The 24,043-nt window shown below is 40.2% G+C and overlaps 1 protein-coding gene across 5 annotated transcripts in view; it reads left to right on the top strand.

Annotated features, from left to right (window-relative positions):
• The window catches only part of SDK1 (sidekick cell adhesion molecule 1), a 394,324-nt gene that overhangs the window by 231,293 nt on the left and 138,988 nt on the right, over positions 1-24,043 (top strand). For all 5 annotated transcript variants that reach the window (XM_051782514.1, XM_051782501.1, XM_051782510.1 and 2 more), the window contains 4 exons: positions 6,596-6,707; positions 7,701-7,891; positions 16,581-16,664; positions 23,101-23,295. In XM_051782514.1, the coding sequence (XP_051638474.1) occupies positions 6,596-6,707; positions 7,701-7,891; positions 16,581-16,664; positions 23,101-23,295 (582 nt within the window). The remainder of the gene's footprint in view (positions 1-6,595; positions 6,708-7,700; positions 7,892-16,580; positions 16,665-23,100; positions 23,296-24,043) is intronic.

Genomic DNA, 24,043 nt, shown 5'->3' with positions numbered 1-24,043 from the left:
GAGCAGAACTGGTGAGAGACAAGGTGGGGTGACTGTGTCACCGTGAACCATCCCAGCCTTGCTGCTTCTCCTGGGGCACTGCAGTATTTGTTGGCTACAGAAATACATTTTCCATTTTTAAATCAACTGTTTTTAGGCCCCTGCCTCTCATTATGCCCAGGAGTAGACCCTAAAAAGTCTCCATAAGGTTTTAGAGCTTTTCAACCTGTATTTTAGACTCAGTTTTATCTAATAAAATATATAAATCTCCTCTTTACTGGAGTATCTACACACAAAAGGGTATAAATCGTCTTGTGGCTGGAGCTGAGTTCTCCATTAATCTTTCCCTAGGGCTAAAACTAACAGCACTTGCAGTCTGTGTGAAAGTCCTTACAAAGGGGAAAAAAAGCTGTTACAAACGTGGCTGTTATTTGTTTAAACATTTGGAGACATTTATAGTGTGATGCTAGCTCGGTTTTTTGCCCTTGCTCCCAGTCTTTTGTTTGTGTGTATTTCAGTGAATCCTTTCAAACTTGTCAGGCAAGAAAAGTTTTCCTTGTTTAGCAGAGTAAAATTAAGACTGTGAAGGAGTATGATTGTTTTCTATAAATACTTTAGGACGTAAACATCACAGAGGGAGAAAGCAGCTCTTTAAGCTAAAGGACAGCTTTGGCAGAAGAACAAATGAAGTACATTGGCCATGAATACATTTAAGCTGGAAATTAGGAGTGTTTTTAACAGGTTGAACAGAAAAGCTTTAGGAAACTTTCCAACCAAAAAGTGGTGTTAAAAAAGCTCAATATTTTTACCACTGTCTCCAGTACATTCAGAGAAGGGATTTCATGATGAGATGTCACAGAGACAAGGAACTGTGCTGACCCAGGAGGTGCTTTCTAGTCCTGTGCTCCAGACACAGTTTGCAGGAAGCTTCATACACATAAAATATCTTCTTGACAATGGTTTGAATAATTACTGTATCTCTTCCATTTTCACAGAATCATAGGCTGACAGAATGGCCTGGGTTGGAAGGGACCTTAAAGATAACCAAATTCTGTCCCCCTGCCATGGGCAGGGACACCTTCCCCTATCCCAGGTTGCCCCAAGCCCTGTCCAGCCTGGCCTTGGACACTTCCAGGGATGGGGCAGCCACAGCTTCTCTGGGCAACCTGTGCCAGGGCCTCCCCACCCTCCCAGGGAAGAATTTCTTCCCAATATCTCATCTAACCCTGCCCTCTGTCAGTGGGAAACCATTCCTCCTTGTCCTGTCCCTCCAGCCCCTTGTCCAAAGCAAGTTCCTGAAGGTCAGTGCATTTTGAAGTGCTTGCAGAAGTGCAAGATGGACTGGCTCAATGACACACTTTTGTGGGCTAATTTCTGGGGGTAACTTTATATTTCAAAGTTAAATGCATCAGAACTTGTGTTGTAGCTTATACAGACCCTCACACAGGCCCAGGAGGGGTGGATAGAAAATGGAAGAGTGCAGAATTTCAGGCACTGCACAGTTGGGGCAAGATGAACTTGTTCCAAGCATAAACAGTTGTTGGTGAAATGTTTTGTAATTGCTCCATTACCATATCCCTCCTTATACGTTGGTTATTTAATTTGTGATGTGCTTGCTGTACATTGTTCTGGTGTTTATTACTTTATTCCCCCTTTTTTTCCTTTTCTTTTTTTTTTTTTTTAAATTTCCTTGCAGTGGAAATGCATCATGTGTTTGTTCTGATGTGGACAAAGCTTAGTCACACTGACAAGAGTGTATTAAGTCAGTAAATATAACTGACCTAGATCATTCACTCGTTTTGCTTGTATTGTGTTTTGTAAACCTTTTTCATGTCTGGTGTTTTATTCATATGTCGTGATGTCTGATGTCTGGTTCAAAACGAGGGCTGTATGTGTAAGAATTCACTCGCTGTGATAATTCAAACAATTGGACTGTTTTCCCTGTAAATTTGATCGACAAGTTTTTGTGTTGTTGCTTATTTACTTTTTTAAGTGTGCAGTCTGGTTTCTCAAAAGGCAAATGAATTATGTTAATACTTAATTGTTTAAGGAGTCTTAAGACGTCCTTGGGTACTGAAAATTCACTATGCTTCATACACCAACTCTTTACCATTAATTTGCTAATTATTTTATAAATACATAACTTTGACTCAAAAAAACTCCATTTGGATTTTTTATGCTCTTCATCAAACTAAACAAATGTGACCAAAAATCCTCACAGGAAAGTCTCTGTTATTTTCCTCTACATTTAGAAATCTGAGCAGAGCCCTCTGCAGTGCACAGCAGCATTTTATTTCCCTTTTCTTGAAAATAAATAGTCCTTGCTAGAATCAAAGTGGAAAACTGAAATTGTAACTTTGATTATCTTAATGCTCTTTTATTGTATCACTCTAATAAGCAGGGAACAAGTTAGACACATTTTGGGATAGAGGTTTATGATTGAGAACACACTTTTTTCCATTATTTGCATAATGCTTCTCTCTGGTGCCCGCAGGTGGTTGCATTTGCTTTTCTGTTGATCAGGCTCCAGTTCCTGTCGTGCATCTTTTACTCCAAAGGGGAGGGGAAATTAATCTGTTATTGATCAGGATCCAATTCCTGTTGCGTATCTTGTACTGGGAAGGGAAAGGGGCATTAATCCATTAGGGGTTGATAATTCAAACCATCTGCAGGTAGGACCTGGAAACACTGAATGTATTCCATTAAGTAGTTTGCAAGGTCTTTTTTTTTTTTTTCCTCCCTCAAGCAATCTTGAGATATTGTGTGGTTGTCATTTCTCCTCTTCTCTCATATTCTATGTTAGACAGAGATTGCACATTCTTGATGCCATAATGTTGCATTACATGTAATATTTTTGCTATTTGTATTGAACTCTTATCTCCTATCCTGCTTTTTTTCTAATATAGGTGTCCATAATTTGGTAACATGAAGCTTTGTATCTATCCTGCATAATAATTGCAGAGGCATTTCTGTGCAATCCTCAAAGTCTGTAGGAAGTTTCTGGTAAAGGTTTTCTAAACTTTTCCTCCCAGGAAAACTTATAAATGGTTTCAAAGTTCTGTTAAAGTATTCTAATTTCTCCACTGGCTTGAGGGTAGGTGATCTCTTCTCCAAAGCGTTTTTCTCCTATAGACAAATTTCATAATAGAAGTAGGTAAATTAATTTTTGGACACTGATTCCTGTGGGATCCTTTCTTCATTGGAAACTGGACATTTGGAAGCACCTGCAGTAGTAACTTACACTAAGGGCAGGGATAATGAGCTCTCAGCCTCACATTGCAGGCTCTACCCTACACTAGGGAAACAAGGGTGATCTGGATGATTATTTAGGAATCCTCCCTCTTCCTACCCATGGTCACCTTCTTTGGATTAAGAGTCTTCAGAGGGTCGAGGCCTATAAGCCTCAAAAATAAAACTTAACATTTTGCTCAAGTCCAAACCCAAACTATTACTTCTTTTCAAGAGATAAACACTTTCTCTCACTTTTTATTGAGGCTGGTTTACCCCCTATCTCTGTCAGATGAATTTGAGCATCCATTGAAGTAATGTATTTAATATTCTGCACTGAAAATACAGATACAGATAAACTTTGCCATAATGTAAAATCTGGGAAAGAACCTAATGTTTATACATTTCTGAAGGGGAAAGAACCTATTGTGCCTTCAGTTGTATGACCTGAGTGAGATTTCAGTTCTGTTGGGGAAAATTAAGCGCCCAAGTGGCTTTGATAAAGTCTGTGATCTTTATAAACTGTCAATTACAATATTTAAAATTCCCTGTACCTTACATGGCAATATATGTACAGAGATAAAACCACTGTCTTCCCAGAGATGATAGGGCAGTGTACATAATTATGGTATTTAAATAACAGATTAGAATTCTGCAGCTCATCAGTATTTAAAAAATCGGTGTCATAAAGCACTTGGACAGGAGGAGGGAGGTTCAGAGAGCTCTGGGGTCAGTGATGTGCAGCCACACACAGCCACAGGTGATGAAAACAAATAGACCGTGCAAAAGTTGTTCACTCTTTCTTTTTCTCTCTTCCCTCACTTTATATCTGCTTTGTGTGGAAATGCCAGAACTGTGAATTCCACAGTCTGGAGAGGAGTTTATGTTTAGAGGGAGAGAAAAACCCCAGTTTCTTAGTGCTGCAGAGGGAAATTTAAACTATCTTTGAATAACAAATAGGGATGTTTACAGTGTCTACAAGCTGTTTAGATAACACTTGGAAATGTTGTTGTTTTCTCTGTCTGCTTGTTACGTCTATAGCTACCTTGGTAGGTTTATTCCTGGGATTCCAAGTTCTGGCCATTTTGATGAGCCCTCTATCACATCAGTATTAGTTCACTCAGCAGCCTGCTTTTAATAGATACATTTCAGGGATGAGACAAAATGAAAATAAACACATACTTCGTTTTGATTCTCGTTACAGCCAGTAAGAAAGTCAAAGAAATCTTACATTTTCCTGGTTTCAGGGGGAGGAATGTGCACTTTTATTTCCTTGCTTATCTGCTGACTGCACACAGGACCACTCGTGTGTGGTGATGGAGGTTACAACAAAGCTGGATTCTCCTCTTGGGCTGGTTTTTCTAGGCTGGAGCCGTTCTTCAGGGGAGCTGATAAGTCAAACAAGTGATTTTCTTCTTTTCCAGGTGGAGATAAGAAATGATTACTGCCAAATTAGTAACTTGTTTGTTGATCTTTTAGCACTTACTGTTATAAACCTTCATCTTGGGCAGAAGTAGCGGTGAACAGTGATGCTGAGGTTATTCCTTCTCATCAGTAAAAAGCTACTAATCTGATCAACTCTTATTTTCTGGGTATTTTTTCAGATTTCTCTCTGGAGAATTTCTACCATGAATGCCTATAAGACCACCATGGAAATCTTAGAAAATAGATTTTTCTATCGTATTTCCAGGATTGTTGAGGAGTAGACGTAAAATCTACTAACAGCTTGATTTTTGAGATCCCATGGGAGTTGCATATAGATCTGTGTCAGTTGACAGAGCATATTTATGGGAAGAAATAAATATGTGCTTATAGTTTCTGAAGTACTATTCTTGAATGCTTGAATTTATTCAGAAGTGTGGGTGATATTCTTAAAATTTTAAAATTACGCTCCACACGTCCATCTCCCATACTACACTATCTGCTGTCAATTAGAAAAACATCAAAAGGTGAAAGATTTGTCATTCAGAAATCTGCTAACCTGGTGAACATTTGAGCCCCATTACCAAAGGCTTTGTCTCTCCAACAAATGAAATCCTATGTGAAATGGCTTTTGGCAGGCTGGGTATGATCCAAGCAAAGAATCTTCTGTCCATTATCTGTCCTTTAGGGAATTATCTTAAACATTCAGGGTTTGTACTTTGCATTTCCCAGTTTCCCATTCTGCTTAATGGGCATGGACTAGCTTCCTTTGCAGAAAACATTTGATGAAGTGGCTTGCTTTTCCATCAGTTTGGTTTTATTTTCATTACTTTTCTCTGTAATTTGTTTATTGGTTTCTGTATCTTTAGAAAATTTTATTACTCTGTTATTCAAGCTAAAAAATAGCTAATTTTTCTTTCCCAAATGAGTTGCTTGAAGCAAAGTACCTATGAATACATGGGTATTTTAATTCACTTACTAAATGTACACAGAGAAAATTTACAAGCTGCCTTTTTACCATTTTTTAAGTGTCTGCTGACTGTTGCATAAGCTAAATTATTTACAGTATGAAGCCTCACAAAAGAGTAACAGATTTGGGTTATTTACTTTCCTGATAAGAAAAAGGGATTGAAGTTGCTGTGATATGCTGCTTTGTTAATTTTATATTTGTTCCCCAGTGTGTAAAATCTTTTTAAAGAACTAACATGAGTATTGGCAGACTCTTTTGAAATGGTATGGAAGGAGTAAGATTAAACAAAACATGAAAAGGTCTTAAAAATATAAGTCAGCAAGTGTTTGATAAAAATAAAAGTGCTCAACAATAGAAAACCTTTAGGATGCTTAATTTATTTGCTCTCTCTTTGAGAATGGCCCCTGCACTCCATCTGGGAGTAGTTCTTGGGAGTTCTGTGTGTGGAATGATTCCAGGCTGGGTATGTTGGAACAGTGTGTTTGTACAGTGTTGGCCACTGCAACACAAAGAAGATGTGAAGCCATTAGAGGGTGTCCAAAGGAGGGCAATGAGGATGGAGAAGTGCCTTGATTTGAAGCCGTGCGAGGACACTGAGGGCACTTGGTGTGTTCAGCTGGGGAAGAGGAGACTGAGGGGAGACCTCATTGGAGTTACAACTTCTTGGGAGAGGCAGAGGAGGGGCAGGACTGAGCTCTGCTGTGTGGGGACCAGGGACAGGACCCCAGGGAATGGCCTGGAGCTGTGTCAGGGCAGGGTCAGGTTGGATATTAGAGAAAGGTTCTTCCCCCAGGGCGTGGTTGGGCACTGGAACAGTGATCACAGTACCAAGGCTGATGGAGCTCAAGACACATCCGTGAAACGGCCGTGCTGGAGATCTCCCCTTTAATGAGGGGATTAAAATCCGTGGTGAGGCTGAAGAGTGAGATTTGCAGCCTTTGTTACCACTGTCACAGGTGTCCAGAACCCTCACCAGGTGTCTTTGTGCCCGGGCAGGTGCTGCAGACTCCGCTGAGCCCCTGGCTCCCACCATCGTGATCCGCCCGCGCAACACCAGCGTGGTCGCCGGGAGCAGCGAGGCCACTCTGGAGTGTGTGGCCAACGCCAGGTATGGAAACACCCCCGGGGCTGCAGGGGACTGGTTGTAACACACTGTCCTTTACTGAGAAGGACAGAGGAAGTTATTTTCATTTTTTTAATTAATTTAGAGATTGAAGCAGAATGCTTGCTCTTCAGTGCAACCTTATGAATAATCTTGTTTGTGCGACATTACTGAATTAAACCTATTGATTTTTCTGGCCAAATGACGGTATGGTCAGGGGTACTTTCCCACTTGTTCCTCACATGGAAAGGAAAAGAAGTGCAGTGGTGTTAAATCAGCAGACATTATCTTAAGGAAAAGGTTATGGTAAGGGTTAATAACATCTCAGCTGTGTTGCCTGTCAACAGGAAAGGTGATATTGTTGAATAGTTGATGCCGTCTGGTAAATAAATTAGTGAGGATCTCCTATGAAGTAATTTATTTCAGACACTCTCATTTTACAGTGATTATTACTCAACTGTTCATAATGCACTGTAATATGGAATTCACAGCATTTCTCTATGTTTCCATCTAGTTGGCCTTGAATAGCTTTGAATTTCAGTGGAAGTAAATAGTTGAAGTCCTTGGATGATAAGACCAACTGATTCACTTTCCCCTCTGAGGGCAGAGATGTTCTTGATATGATTAATATTGTTTTGGTAATTGAGTTATAATGAAAGCACTTCCCATGCAGCTGATTCCCATAGCAGTATTTACTCCTTTTGCTTAGAGAAATCAAATTATTAGCACTTAAGTTCTATTGCTGTATCAATTAGCTGTACTTGCATAATGCCACTTGAGTAGTCTGTAGTCTTGGTGTGTAGACATTATATATGCATTTATTTCTTAATAGTGAATGTTGGGAATAGAGGAAGGCTTTAAGAAGTTTTATAATCTTTAATAGTATATTCTGTGTGTGTGTGTATGTGTGTATATATATACGTATATGTGCACACACAGAAGATTATTCTGTAATATAGATGTTTTATTGTTGTCTTCTTGTATTGTATTTCTTGGCAGACCTCTTGAGAGACTAAGTGTGACCTGGAAGAGAAATGGAATAAAGATAACCAGTGGCATTAGCAGCTTTGGGAGACGACTCACTATCACCAACCCAACCTCTGCTGATGTGGGGATGTACTTCTGTGAAGCAAAACTGAGAGAGAGCACAGAGGAACCAGCAAGAGCAAAAGCCTTCCTTTCTATACTGGGTAAATCTCAAGGCAGTGGTTTTTTTACTAAAACAGGCTCTGGGCTGAGGTATAATAGGAAATAAAATTGATATCTTAATATTTCATTGACCTTACATTTGAACCTTTCTTCAGAGAACAGAACAAAGGAGGTGAAAGAGGGTTATCTTCCAAATTAATTCAGCTGTTCTTCCCCACTAATATAAATTCATCAAATAGATTTTTTTGAACACTGATGTGATTCTGAATCCCCTGTGAAACCATACATTTAATGAGAATTTTGAGAAATACAGTAGTAAAATCCTTAATGGGCAGCTTCCATATCTTGGCTTTTAGATGCATTAAATCCTGATTAACTCCTGGCTTGCTTACATCTAGTTTTCATATGTCAAGTGCCTGTATTTCTGAAAGAAGGCTTTTAGGAGCACTTCTGTGCCTCGTGTGTTGCAAGTATCAGTCAGGGGCCAAGGATGTTCTTCACACACAGGCAGGCAGAGAGCCCTGGTGAGGTAAAAGGAGGGGGAAGGAAATACCATTAAAGCAGCTCCGTTTGCTGGACCTTCGACTCCAAGGGAAACTTTGCACTTAATACTTTTGAGGGGACATTGCTGTCCTTTCCTAGCCTGTTTCCACCGTCACCTCTGTGTCCAAGTGTTGCTGTAGGAGGAAGGTTGGCATTTGGAATTGGTGGTTCCCAGCGTGTCGTATCCCGATATCCCACTGCAGATTCACACACTGCACACAGGGTGGAGTCTCCTGGGACTTTTAGACTAAAGGAGATGTTTTAGACGAGGGACATGGAGGTGTTTTAAGCCAGAGCTGATTGTGTAAAGTCAAGCTTTTGTGTAATAGTGCCAGTAATAACTGTGTGAGTGTCCTGGGGAGATCATTGCTCTGGCAGTGACACGAGTCTCAGCGTTGGGCAGGATTCATGCACATGCACTTCTGTAGCATTGCAGAGGGAATTCAGCCTGTGGTTCTCTGCACTCTTTGAGCCTTCTGAAAATGCAGTTTTAAAGACTGCTGTAGGGTCTGTATTCTACTAAAGCAGTTTGTAGTAGTTCCTGCTAAGTGAGACAGCTCTTCTCTCTGCAAAGCTCCTTTCCAGATTCACTTGTAGTGCTGTGTTATATTTATTACCTACTGGACAAAGTTTGATGCCAGTATTTTTTTTTTGTCCTCTGTTTCTTAGAATTATTACCTTCCCTTTAAGGAGCAGAGATGGATTTCACTTATTTATGGGTTTTGTTTAAACTCTTCCTTATTCATAAGATTTTATTGTACCTAGTTTACTTTTGCTGCTCTGCCATCACATCCAGTCTAATGTAATACTTAAAGCAGCCTCTTGGTTAATGGAAAAGATTCTTAAATACAGTTACAGTAAAACTGAAAAATAATCATTGGGGGATCATATTAAACTAGCAGTGCTTTAGTAGCTTACCTGCTCTCTTATTTTTAAATGTTTTATTTATTTCTTATCCAGTTTTAGGAGGCTGTCAGGGAATGAAGTTATGAAAAGGTCTGTAGATAAGAACAAGCAGATGAAAGAAAGCAGAAACAAATTGGTTACCAATTACTTTTATTTCCTTCTGATGGAACACGACACTTCACATGCAGGTGTTTACTCAATGTGTCAGCAAAGCCTGATAGATTTCTTTATTTATGAGTTTCTTGAGCTGCAGGATGGATCTCTAATTCTAAACAGGGAGCCAAATCAAAGGATTAGTAGTTAATGCATAACTTATATTCAGCTTTAGAATACTTGGATGGATCTGGCCGTCATTTAATTAGTCAGGGGACGGGTTCTAGAGGAAAGTGCAGACAGGATTCAAACTGGAGGATTTCTGCAGTGTATCTCTCATAGTCCATTGGGGTAGTACTTACAGAGAATCAAGTTTGCTTGTCCATTTGCATGCATAAAATATTTTTAGTGTGTAGGTGTAGATGGGGAGCTGATAATGAGCTGTATTTGGGAGAAAAACACACTGTGGACTTAATGAGGGGTCTTGACTAACAGAAAAAGGAAATTGTGTTAAAAACAAAGGTTTGTATTCAAAATGGGAGAAATCAAAGGCAGACCCTTAATAGTGTGGCAATGAGAGCTTTTGTGGATCAATAGAGAAAAATACTTTGCTATTAACAGGTAGAATAGGGGTAGGGATAAAAAGATGCATCAAAGATAGCACAAACACTGAGTTAATCAAAGCTTTTTTTGCAAATATGTCGGTCCTTGACTTTCCCAGCTAAGGGAAGTCACACAATTTGAGTGTGGCTCAGATGGTGACAAGAGCTTTATTAGGAGGCAGTGGAACTTAGTACAAAGGCACCTACTCAGTTTAAATTATTATTCGTGACCTACAGTATTATCTCTGAAGTTTTTCTGGCTATTTCTGAGAGTACATCTTGGTTTGTAAATTAGAATCACAATAATATTCAAAAAATCTGAATCTCTAATGTATTAGAGTAGTACTGTATAAGCAAGGAGAAAATCCTCGAGTCTTGTGCTGCTGCAGTTTTCTTCTGAATATGGCAAAGAGCTTTCTGACATCTTCATATTGTTCCAGAAAAGATAAACTGAGGTGGTTCCAAACCTTGATTTTATTAGCTGCAGTTGTTATAAATTTTTAAAGGGTATCATGTTCCTCGGTTGGCAGAGTAACAGTTTGGGAAAGATTTGTTGCAGATTAGATAAGAGCACATTTGTTTTATCACTAACAGTTTGAAGATTAAGTAATTTAAGGAGTCTTCTCATGAACAAACCAATTTGAAAACTGAGCTAATCTTAAATTCTTTTGCTCCACTTCTGCAAATTTTGTTAGTGACAAACTGCAATAGTCATTTCTTAAGTGACTATTCTATAGGAAATTACAAATTTTAGGAGCTTAGAAAATGAGGAATGAAACTCTTCCACTACATGAAATCCAAACTGCTCTTTAAATTAGATGCAGTCAGAAAGTAAAATCTGAACAGATTGAAGAGAAAAACAATTAGAAAGAACAGCCTGGCATGATGAGGGGTTGTACAGAACTGAGGACTGGAGCCTTGTTGGCCTGTCCAAAAGAATAGGATTAAGTCACAGTCAGAGTAGAGGGCTTCCCTTCTTTCTGGAGCAGTTTTATTTCCAGAGAACTACATTCATAAACATATTATTCTCATCTTGGGAGAATTTTTACATCCCAACTGAATAGAATTCTTTCTAATAGGATGGTAAGGAAGTGTTGTAGGTCTGTGTTTCTCTTAAAGACAACCCTGATCCTCATCAGGTGTGAAGGATTCAGCTTTGTGGGACCATGGGATATGGGAACACATCAGAAAAGTTATGATGGTAGTGTGAAAGGCCCACCTGGTTAGGCTCTGAGATGGAATCTGTGGCTGTTTCTCCTTCACTGTTCTCCAGGAGTGTCCAGATGCAGAAGGGTCTGTGTATAGAACTGCCAGAACAAAAGTTATTTTCCTCTATAATTGTGAGCCACCTCAATGCCTTGTGCTCGGACCTCTGGAGTCAACAGCTCTCATGACTCTGGCTTAGACACTTTGAAACACAACAGATGCTGTCTTGAAAGCAGTGGAAAGAATTTTTTCATGGTGATTGTGTTCATATATTGTGCTTAAGAGAAGACCTTGGTGACTTTGTTCATGTACTGTGTAAGAAAAGAATAAGTTTTCAGGGAAACTGTAATATGAAATGTCTTTGGACTTGCCTAATCACAGTTTGGGTTCAAAGGAAAGAAATATTGATGGGTTTTTTGATTTGTCAAGGTTCAGAGGTTCTGAGAGGGTCACAGACATGCTGCCTTGGGCCCAGATGCACACAGGACCTATCCCACAGGGAAGCAGTGGGACTTCTGGGAAGCCCAGTTCTGTCTCTGACGTTCCTGAGACATTCCTCCTGCTTTCATTCCTGCAAACAGGACATGTGTTCCCTGTGCTGTTAGAAGGTTTCAGAACACACACACGCTGCAGCTCACAGTAGAGGTAGTAGCAAGAAACTAGACACATCTTTTCATCTCTCTCTGTTCTAACCTGATATTCATGCAAAGAAAAATCTTGCTTTAAGGAACCTACTCTGCATGCATCTGCAATGTGGCTTCTCTCCCAGCATGGCCAGTCTGATCTACTGTCTGGAGTTGAGGACTTTGTACCTACAAGGGGCTGTCAAGTTTCCAGTTCCTCTTTCTTTAGAAGATATTCACCAAATAAATTAGTTTATGGTAATGCTGGAGGAAGGCTTCCATGTTGAAGGCTCAATTTTCCTCTTAAATATGCAGCCCTGAATTTCTGAGCGATGCAGGAATTTCAGCTTTGGAGGAGCCCCTGGGGCTTCCTCTGTTCTTTCTGACTTTCATGTGTGTATCTAGGATTAGGTCACACATCTCCAATGCAGCTTGAAGGGTGTGTAATGGATGCCGACTGCTATCTTTTGAATGTTAAAGTCAGTGACCATGTAACTCTGTGCAGGGGAAGTTAGAACAGTATCAAATTTTGCAGGCTCTCCAGGGCTTTGCCGAGAGATGTCTTTCCAGTGGTGTCTGGAGTGCAAAAAAAACCCCCAAACCCTCAACAATTATTAAAAGCATGCATTTATATTCAAATACTCTTTTCCCCCTTTGCTTGTGCTTGACCTTTTAGTGAAGATCAGTCAGACACCAATACAATATCTGAACAATACAGTATCTGTTTCTTGCAGTCTGCTCTGAGCTGTGACCCCTCTCATTGCCAGCACACGGTGATGCCACAGGGTGAACTCAGAGTGATGGGTCCTTTCTTATTCTAACTGCTCTGATTCTATAATTTCCAAAAAATTACTGTCATTCCTAGAAATTGCCGTGTCTGGGGACTTGTGTCTGGCATGTTACATAGTTTGGAAGACGCTGTAATTTCGCCACACATATTAAATTTCAACACATGATTATTGCCTACAACAATAAATGTTCAAATTCATACTGTGTGGTTCAAACCAAGCCTTATAAATATGCAATAGAGTCGTATATACAGACAGCCAGAATGCCCCTTCGGAGTGCCATCTGACCCCTATAAATATTGCTGCATTTTTATGGCCACTTTCTGACAGTTATTCACCAGGTGCTGCATAACCCAAATTCAGATACTCTGAATTTTAGCCTTGCAGTTAGTTCTGGCCATTCAGGCCCTCAGGCACGCACTTGGTGTGCAGATGATACATCTGACACCTCTGAAAAGTGAGGAGCTGATATTTTGGTTGTCCAGCACCTGTAAAAAGAGCTGTTTCTTCCACAGCCTGAGTTCTGTTGAAGCCATAGGCCCTCACTGCAAAGGACCTTTAGAGCTCCCATGATGCTGGTCAAAGACAAGTGGATGTGGAAAAGCAGCACAGTTGCATGGAAAACTCAAACTTCTTTACTTTGAGGGTGACAGAGCATTTGAAGGGACTGCCCAGAGAGGTTGTGAAGGGTCATTCTCTGGAGATATTAAAAACACACCTACACACTGCTCTGGATGGACCAGCTTTAGCAGGGGGATGGGTTTGGGTGATCTCCAGTGGTCACTTCCAACCCCAACTATTCTGTGGTTCTGTGTGAAATCGCTGTTTCATTTCCCTCAAAACCCTAAGAGCATCCCTACAGCAGTACTGCTGGGATTCTCTCATTCTTTACATCACCAAGGCTAATTTTCCATGAATATTAGACTGGGATGCAACAGCACTGTTGTCCACATGGTATTCTTCCAGAATTCCACATAGATCTTCCAGAATTCCTTATGAATTAGACTCATCTTCCCACCCAGACTTTTCTCTATCTTTAAGCAATAGAAGCAGTAAATTGTGGAGTGGCTTCTGGAAGGTTTTCTGTATTGGTGCTTGTCTTGCAAGAATAACATCTGACTCCTCTGTGGGTAGTTGTTGCACTTGGCAGTGCTTCCAGCTGCTGAATGGCTGTGAGAACAGAGTTCAGCAGGCCTTAGTCGGAGGGAAAAGGTGAGGTTGGGCTCAAAGACTGGAAACCAAATCTGTTGGCACCAAAAGTCCTCTGGGAACTGTCTGGGGCCTTTAGATTGCATCTTTCTGCTACTCCTGCTCTTTTTCTGTCTTGTCTGCTTCTGTTTCTCCCTGCTTCTTTCAAAAAAAAGCTGATGTGAATCTTCCTCTTGTAACATCACATCCCGTTTGCTAAGTGACAGTTGTCACTGACTTCAAGTTCCTTGTCACGTAATTCACTCTGTGATACTTGCTCACCTAAGCATCTCTCAATGGAAGAAGTTTCTTTGAGGGTGACATAACAGCCTGTATGGGATTTAAAGGAAGGAGCACAGGTTGCAGGTTAGGATTTTGGGAGGGGCTCTGGGAAAGACAACTGTGTAAATATGCCAGGTATAACTGCAGAAACAGCAGCACATAAGCAGAGGTCATGGAACCACGAGCATCTTTGAGGTCACATTAAGTGCTTTGCAGCTGGACTGCAGGCCCATGGTGAAGATAAATCTGCAAATTTATCACTGGTGTGTGAATGTGCTGCTGATCTAGGAGAAAGTTTGTGAGAACTGGTGGCTGAAGGTTGCCAAGTTTAGAAATTGACCCGCTAAGGTCAGAGTCCTTTGGAAGAGGGAGGGTGGAAAATGTGCAGTCAGGAGTTCCCTAAACAGAAGAAGATGAACTTCACTGATTGAAGAGACATCCACAGAAAAGCCTAAATTTTGAAGGGAATATCTGGATGTGGGGTTATGTGTCTGGATGCTCTCTTGGCCCAGTGCTGCGCTGGCCACCCTTTGCCTCCCCTCACGATCACATTCAGTTGCCATAAAATGAAAGATGCAGATTTTATTCTGAGAGATGGACATAGGGACACTCAGCTGTGTGGCCACAGACAGGCACGTAGATAAGGACACCAGGCTAAAAGTTTGGAAAGGAAAAAGTTAACATCCTAAAAAATGAAGCACAAGGAAAACACCAGCCAAGGCCTGGAGGATGGCGTGAGAGGAAAGAGAGCACTCAGAGTGAAAACGTGGACTGAGATGAATTGCAGAGGACTCAGCAACTTAGCTGATCAAACATGTCAAAGTGTGTGCCATCAGTGAATTTCAATTAAATGTTCAGCTTTTCAATTTGTTGTTTAGATTAACGCATGAGATCATATGCAATAAATCACAGCTTATTATGTGTGTTTATTAATAGCTTTATATTTAGGCAGTGAGGATCAATAATGTTAACACATGTATATTATTAGAATATAATAAATCAGGTAGCTTGGTTTTATTGGTTTTGCTGGGTAAACAAGTATTCCAGGCTATTTTGCAACCTCCCCTCCTCCTCTGCACAGCATGTTGAAGACTAATATTGATTGACTTTCTTTGGAATGAATGCAGAATTGTAACATCCATTGGTGCTCAGATGAGACCCCAGTTCTGTACACTGAATCAAGTATTTTATTGCAGTCAGTGGGAAGAAGTGCTGGGAAAGGGGGGTTTCTGTTCTAATCCAGTGCCTATTGATATGTACCTGCTGGCATATCATCATGTCATCCCTGTGCAGTGAGAGCCACACTTGCTGTAGTGCAGGTGGTAGCAGGAGAAATAAGATTTTGCAGGATAAAAATTATGTGATTTTGATTTTATTTACTAGAATACTGATGTTTTATCAATAATACAACCACAAGTCCTTTTTACAGTCATGTTTGGTGAAGAGGTTTGGGAGAAGGTCAGCTCAGATGACCTTGAATCTTGCAGTTTACTGCATTTTTTCAACCCTGCTTGATTTCCTTAAAATGAAAACACGAATAACTTGTTCTCACAAGCTACTTATGTTGTTTTTTTCTATGTTTTCTAAAACTTACCAGTGAGTTTGTTTATGCTACAATGGAACTCCATTTATAATCAAGTAAAATCCTTCTAAAAACAGTAGTCAGATGATAATTGCATTGAACAGACTATGACAGTTTTTAGTTACCATGATAATTACTGCAACCTTAGTGCCTCTGGGACTTTGACATGATGCTCTTCAATTTTATGCTGCATAGAAGAAAGAGTTACATGCCAGCACACTCAACAATTTCTGCAGTCTTGTCTTTGTTTAATTAAACGTCTAATATCTTTTCTTTAGCCCTAATGATAAAGCGGGAATTTTTATGATTATTACTATAACTTCAATTAAAGCATTAAATCTGTTTGCTTGCAAGAAATAAAACAGTTGAGAAGAATTTTTTTTTAATTATGCTGCGCTTGTCCTCTGATGTCGACTCTCTGACATGCTATGGCACTTTATTTGACATGCTTCATGCCTCTGTGAGGTGGAATTCAGTCTAGATGCTGAAGCAAACTATCCTATAAAATGCTCTGTTGTAAATATAAACCTTTATAAACCTCTCGGGAGGACCTTTCTGAGCAAAGAATTAACATGTTCCATGATTCAGTCCAATAAAATGAAAAGTAGCCCTTACTCTGAGTATTAATTTACAGTGCAAACCCCTAAATCTTACCTTACATTGACTTGACTCCTTGGAACTCATACTCAGCATAGCAAAAATTGTCAGCTTTTTTTATGATGCTTTTACTACCAAAAAAAAGCACCTCCAATACTCCAATAGAGACAAACTTGGTCAAACTAATCTGTTTGCAACACACTACATCAAATACACCACCCGTGGAGAGATTATATGATGAGTAGCTTTAAATCAGCACCTGTTTTTCAGTTTGCTGGGGCTTTGCTTGTTGACTCCTGTTTGCTTTCCCCTTTCTAAAGAACCACCGTATTTTACGGCCGAGCCCGAGAACCTGATTTTGGCTGAAGTGGAGAAGGACGTGGACATCCTGTGCCAGGCCATGGGTGAGTCTGCAGAGTGTTCCAGCTTGGATCAATGATTTGTGTATATCTGGTATGGAAGTAATCATCTCCTGTAAACCATCTTATGTAACTGTTTGACGTTTAGAGCTCTCTGTGTTATTGCTGATTATCACAGATCCCAAGTGCAGGGGAGAGGGTTGTCCTTTCCCCTTGGAAAACTGGGCAGTCCTTGTTGTTTAGTTTAGACATGAGTAATGCCCACATGTTGATGTTTGTCTGTTGGCAGCACAAATCCTGCTCCTGTCTCTCTGGGAGCCTGTCTTTGCTTCATAGTTGTCACTATATAAGAGACATCAGTGGCTTGAACCAGAAAATAAGCATGGTCATGGAACCCATCATTTGCAATGCAAACAGTCATTATTTTCATCAATTCAAATGTTCTTTTTTCCTAAAACTTACAGGACTTCTATACTGAATGGAAATGTCAGTAACTGACATCTGAGTGTAGTTATGAAATCTGCAGGAGGACTATTACAGGCAGTTTTTAGTTGGCAGGTGTTTTAATAATATAAAAGACTTCAAATGTCTAGAATTCCACCTAAACCAAAATGGTTTTTTGGATTTAGTTCCAGAGAAATGCAATCACCACCTACTTAAGCCCTTTAGTAAGGTAGGAGACCCTGTGATTAGAGCAGGGTTGTCAAAGTCACCACATTTCTTCATGAGTTTGGCAAGTGACTGAACGTGTTGTTATCTCACTTCCCCCAGTGTTGAGTTTAAGAAGCAATACATTCAAAAATGCCACGACATCCTTAAGGAAAAAGATCCTTGATTAAAAAGCACCCATATCTAACTAACAGCTTATTTGTATGGTGTCTTTCTCCAGCTCAAAGCCAATAAAGATATTTTTGCTGTGTGATTATATTATTGCCACTATGATTTCAGCATTTTTATGTAGGAAAGAGTCAGCACTGCTTTTCTAGAAGGAAGATTTGCCAACTGTGTGATAAGCAAATGTGTGTGTTAAGGGTGCTCTGGCTGATTTGGAATTTCAGAAGCCTTTGATGAGGTCTCTTACAAAGAGCTCTTATAGAAATGAAGCTATCAGATTATAAGAGACAATGTCTTGTTGTTAATTAATAGCTTTTTAAACAAAATGCTGCAGGATGTACTGTCAGTGGAGTTCTCCAGGAATCTCTACTGGAACCTGTGCTGTTCAATGTAGTCATAAATGCCCTGGAAAAGAGAGTGAAGAGTAAGATGATGGTATTTGCTGATCATATAAAAATATTCAACAATGTCAACATTAAAACTGACCACAAAGGAGTTGCCAAAGGTCCTGATGATTTGAACTGACTGGTCAATAAACTGGCAGATGAAATTATTGACAGAGATGAAATTTCCTATTATTGTGCAGAAAAGGTTTGTCTTCTGAAAACATCAGTTCAGTGCTGAGCTGTGCTTCAGAATGTGAGGTACTGGGAAGAAAGGAATAGAGGAAAAAATAAGAGTGTGACACTGTATCCATGGGGCAACACCCCCATCTCAAATCCTTCACAGAGTTCTTGGAGAGAGGGATGGAGGAAAACTGAAGGGATACTCTAAAGTAGGAATGGTATAGTTAAAGCTCTACCATGGTTTTTGAATAATGAGAAATTAAATTGACTGGAACACTTTGTGAAAGAGATAACTGAAGGGTGGGTGACATATAGGAAGGTGAGTAGGAGAGGATGATTCTGTGTTGCTTAGTACAGGAAGTAGAGGAGACACCCAACTAAATTTTCGTGTGGGAGAGGTATGATGAAGGAAAGAGTTCTTTTTCAGAAAATATAAACTGTGGAGGTCATTGGTGCAGGCAGTAAATAGGACATAAAGAGAAATAAGAAATATTTAGAAAAAACAAACGAAATTTATGGAGGAAAAATCCAGTAAGGGCTTTTAAACACAGCTGTGTGTATGCAAGTGTGGCTGAGGAAATGGCCAAAGCACAGATTGCTGGAGCCGGGAAAGTGGGAAAAGCATCCTATCCTTGGGCTGCCTGAGCATCCATGACTAGACAATTTCAGAGGAAGGAATTATGACAAGAAAGACATCTATTCTGGCCATGTGCCACCAATTTTACGTTTCACCATGTGTTATGACAAACATTATGGCTTTTTTTTTTTTAATTGGAGAAGATTTTTCAAATAGTGGAACTAAATGTATCATTAGAGAAATTGAGTTTAAAAACATTCTGAGATTTATTTTCTTTTAAATGTTTCAATACTACACAACGGTTTGATGAATCTCTGGGCTGTCTCACTGTCAGTGAAAAAAACCTGTCTGCTGTCTCAAATGTTTTTCATGTATTACAAAAACAAACAACCCGGAACAATCAGGGAGAGATGAGGTTGACTTCAACTCTTCCTTCTACCCTAACTCTTGCTTTGGGCAGTTTAGTTCCCAAGGAGGTGGGAACTCTTATTAGACAAAATTATTTATTTTTGCTACACTCTTCTGGTGCACATCTGATCTGCTGATGAATGTGGTGCAGGAGCATGGAAACCTGTCTTCCCGTGGATTATTTTGCTGAGTATCTGTAACACTCTCTTATAAGGGGCAGGTATTAGAATTAAAAGTATAGGAGTTTAGATCCATTATTACACAATTGCCAGCATTTAAAAAGAGGGTAAATGAAGGTTGCTGCCTCCTTGCTCCAACCTGGGAGCTGCAATAAAGCACTGGGGAACTGCAAAGCTGCCCTGTACCTTTGCTACAAACGGGAAGACAGATTGTATTTCCCCCAGCCCCGTCAGGTTCTGTGCACAAAGCCCATTTGCCAAGTCTTTGTGCACTATGAATGTGTGAGAGACAGATTAATTTCACACTATAAGCAGAGATTAACTGTAAATAAAATTGCAGTTTGCACCAACCAGCTTTCTACTCCCCCGTAATGGAGTTTCAGTGTATCAGGCCATGCAATAACCAGCCTCTGCTGTTTATCTTCCAGCAGTGGTTGATGTTCAGTGGGTTTCCTTTAAATGCTCTTTCTTATTTGCTTATAGAAAGTTTAGAGCTGCAGGCAGTGGTGGTGGTGTCTGGGGAGTGCAGTTAATTGGACTTTAGTTCAACCTGTTTAGAAAAGTAGATGGAAAGATGCTTTTGGAATTCCCCAGTAGCCCACTGGGATCTAGAAAAGGCTGTAAAAAATAAATAACAAAAATGACACAGTGAATATTTTGAGTCTTTCATCCAGGTTCTTAAGTTAAACGTGGCAAAGAGTCAAGCAGCTGTTTCACAGATGGGAAAACTGAGCCTCGGGGTCCATAAGTTATTTGCCCAAGGTTACAGAGAAAGTGGCAAAGCCAGAACCAGCATCTCTGTTTCCTGCCTTCCCTTCTTCCCCATGGTACTAGATTAATTTGTCTGGGAAAGATGAATAGTGCTGCACACAGCTCAGAAATAAGGTTATTTTATTTATTATTTCTAGACCACTCTCTCATGTCTCAAACAGTAGAGTAGAGCTGATACTGCTTGCAAAGGTGTAGTGCAAGAGGTCTTTAAAGTGTTTTCTTCATCACTTTTTTCACCAGAAGTTGTTTAGAGAAGCAAAGAAGCAAAATTCCTTTGGGGGTTTGTGGAGAGGAAAGGCTGTGAGGTAGGAGAGGAAGAGGAGAAAAGGAGCTGGGTTTAACCATTTTTACAACCAAACAGGTAGCAAAATTATAAAAGAACATGTGTACAACTTGGAAGACAAATCTCTCTGGGAAGATCACTAAAGCCCAAATGAATGCTGCTGACAGGCATCAGAGTGCTTAGATAAGATCCTATTATTCAGACTCATAACTTTGAGTAGAGGAAGATATCCGTAGCTGAAATGTAGAGGAATAGAGATGGTAATATTCAGTTTGTCAGCTGAGTTGGTGATAGGAAGGTGTATCTCACAGTGATTATAGGATTAGAAGGTTTGCCAATACTGTTAGTAGAATGGGATTTATGGAATGACACCAGTGTTAAAGGTTTGAGTGTACTGAATGCAGGATTTCATTATTTCCTCAGTGCCTATCAAGTCTGATGTGTGGGAAAATGGAGTTGCTATTATTTAAACTTGAAATCATTTCCAGGCTTCTCAGCATCAGGAGAACGATTCCATTTTGCATCATCTGTTTCTTCATTACTCAGTGATAATTTGTATTTGCCCAGGAGGATTTTCAGGAGATGAATAACACTCTCACCGAGATTTCTGAACGTTGAAATTTACGCTAATTCTGTATATGGGCTGTTGTATGAAATTTAAATTATGCCTATTGCAAGCTACTACACTCTGTCTATTCTCCATCAGACAATGCACTCTACATAGTGGGTTTCTTCCTGAGATGATTACCTGCAAGATTATGAGTACATTTTACTTTATCAGCAGAACAAAAGCATCACAGGTGATTGAAGTAAATGATACGTGTTTATAAAAGTAACAGCAGCAATTGGATGTTGTTTTTCAATCATTCTATGCATTGTTTGTACATCCTTTCCAGGAGTTAATACAGCTTTTGTCTGTATAAAGGGAATAAGTACATCGAGAGAAGATATGAATGGAAGTATAATACAGTAGTATTTAACTCTGGGAGTTTTAAAATTATAATGATGATTATATAGATCTTCTCATAGCACTTTAGCTCTCAGAACATCAAGTGACTGCCAGCATTGCAGTGAAATTCATTGTCTGCAGATGCTCAATTCATCAGTGACATCCCATCCTCCACGCTTCGGTGACACCCTGCTTTTCTCTTGCCCATGAATTTAAGTCCAACCTTATTGCAAGGGAATGTGGAGCTCTGAGATTTTAAGTGATATGTTTTCCAAAATAGCTACTGATTATAAAAATGCCACCTTTGGGGCTGAGCTTTCTTAAATCAGCCTGATACCCTTGTGTTCCTGTGATTATGAGCCAGCGTGTGCCCAGGTGGCCAAGAAGGCCAGTGGCATCCTGGGCTGTATCAGCAATAGTGGGACCAGCAGGGCAGTGATTGTCCCCCTGTACTTGGCACTGGTGAGGTCACACCTTGAGTTCTGTGCCCAGTTCTGGGGCCCTCAATTCAGGAAGGACATTGAGGGGCTGGAGCATGTTCAGAGAAGGGCAATGGAGCTGGGGAAGGGTCTGGAGCACCAGGAGTGGCTGAGGGAGCTGGGGGGGCTCAGCCTGGAGAAAAGGAGGCTCAGGAGGGACATTCTCTCCCTCTGCAACTCCCTGACAGGAGAGTGGAACCAGGTGGGGGTCAGGCTCTTCTGGGGAACTTGTGATAGAACAAGAGGAAACAGGCTCAAGCTGAACCAGGGGAGGTTCAAGCTGGACATCAGGAAGAATTTCTTCATGGAAGGTGTTGTCAAGCATTGGAAGGGGCTGCCCGGGGAGTCCCCATCCCTGGAGGTGTTGAAGAAATGCCTGGATGTGGCACTCAGTGCCCTGGTTTAGTTGACCCAGTGGTGTTTGGTCAAAGATTGGACTCAATCTTGAAGGTCTTTTCCAACTTTAATGATTAGCTAATCACATAATAAAATACCTGCCTCACTTCAGATCCCTGCATTGGACCCTCAGCTCTTGATCCATTAGGGATTTCTGGGAGGTAAAGATGAAACATTGTCTGATATGAGGAGTGGGATGGGAACATTTGTGTAAGATTGTTCTAGGCCTCTGACATTTCCTAAGGAAAAGAGAATCCTACACTATTTGTATATACTGAGTTTACAGCCACTTCACCCCAGCTGATGGGGATACGATGCCACAAAAATATGTGTGAAATAACTGTCAGGGTTTGTGGAACATACACATGAAAGACAACAGGAATAAATGCAATTGTGTTATATCTGGGGTAGGATTTTTGTGTCTCTTTATGCCTGCATTTTTCAAATAACAGGTGAAGCTTGAGACTGAATAAAAATAGTCATAATTTAAAGCTATCTCACTGTTGGCAACATGTTGTATGTACATCAGCTCAAACTAAGCTCCTAAATTGGGACTCAAATACAGCCATGTGAGCACTTCATTTTTCCTGTGTAATTTGCCGTTTCCTTTTTGTTTTGACATCTTAGCTACAGGAGCACAGAGGAATCTTATTTGGGATGGAACGGTCTTACAGACTTGCCACACTGCTGCTGTTTAAGTAGCATGATTCTGGCTTTCAACATGAAATTGCTCTAAATCTTATTTTGTGGTAGCATGAAATATGATTGGGTGAAGAAAGTAATTTGATAACATGTTTTCTCAACATTCCCCCTCCAGTGTTTGCTGGTTTTATTCCCTCGTGTTCTGCAGTGTGTTATTACCATTGATGATGTGAGATGCAGCCTCAATTTATCTCAAGCAGCTTGGAAAAGTATAAATAATTGGTGTAGAAAGATGGGAAAAGAGGGATATGACCATAACAGTGCTGAGTGTTTTGACTACCTAAAAAATGTTTTGCACAGACTAAGAGTGAAGTTATTATTTTATTTTTCTTTATAGGTGTTCCCATTCCCACCCTGGTGTGGTACAAGGACTCTGTTCCCCTCAGCAAGCTGGAAAACCCCCGTTACAAAGTGCTGCTGAGTGGTGGACTGAGGATCCACTCCCTGCGCCCTCAGGATGCTGGAATCTTCCAGTGCTTTGCCAGTAACAAAGCTGGGGAGATCCAGACATACACCTACCTGGATGTGACCAGTGAGTAAGGAGCTGTGATACGAGATCCATGAGCTGTCATTTGTGTAGGTGACTCTGCATCCACCAGATTCTCCACCACTCTGTGCCGCTTTAATTCAACCCACAGAAGCTTGATTTTCTATCCAGCGTAGCTGCCCCAGCTGTAGGGAACCCCAAAATGCCCCTGTGGCCTCAAAACCATCTGCTGAAGGTTGTGGGAAAACTCTCCATGATATTAGGGGCTTGAGGGGAACACTCCTATTTCACACAGCAAGGGATCTTAGTGAAAGGAAAAAAAAAAAAAGAAAAAGGAAGTGAAGGAAGTGTTAATTCTGAAATAACTTCATCTTTTCTTTATACTTCAGTAATTATTTCTACTCTCATGTAATTCTGTTCTGAACTTCAGCTGCTGCTTCATGATTGTGCATGTTATTATTTTATTTGCCTTTGTCTACTACTGCATTTAGCAGAGGGAAAGAAAGAAAGCTCAAGTTAGATGTCTTTTTTTGGCCAAAAAGTCTGAATAAATGGTTTTGTTAATGAAGTGCACGCTTCTCTATGGGAGAATTACGAATCCTAGTAGTCTCTTTTAAAGGTGATTATTAACAGTCATTTTTGTAATATTAAACTTCTCTTCAGGAAACTGATTTTTAGCCCAAGAGCAGTTTGCACATACTGATCAGAATTCCTACTGGCCCCAGAAAATAGATCAGCCCCAGTTCAATATATATCTAGGAAACTGGAGGAAAAAAACTGTAATAAAATGCAA

This window comes from Manacus candei, unplaced genomic scaffold (genome assembly GCF_025592945.1).
Source record: "Manacus candei isolate 608988 ecotype Guabito, Panama unplaced genomic scaffold, ASM2559294v1 h1tg000002l, whole genome shotgun sequence".
Lineage (NCBI taxonomy): Eukaryota > Metazoa > Chordata > Aves > Passeriformes > Pipridae > Manacus > Manacus candei.
Note: the sequence above shows the minus strand (reverse complement) of the source record. Positions and strands in the feature narration are given on the sequence as shown.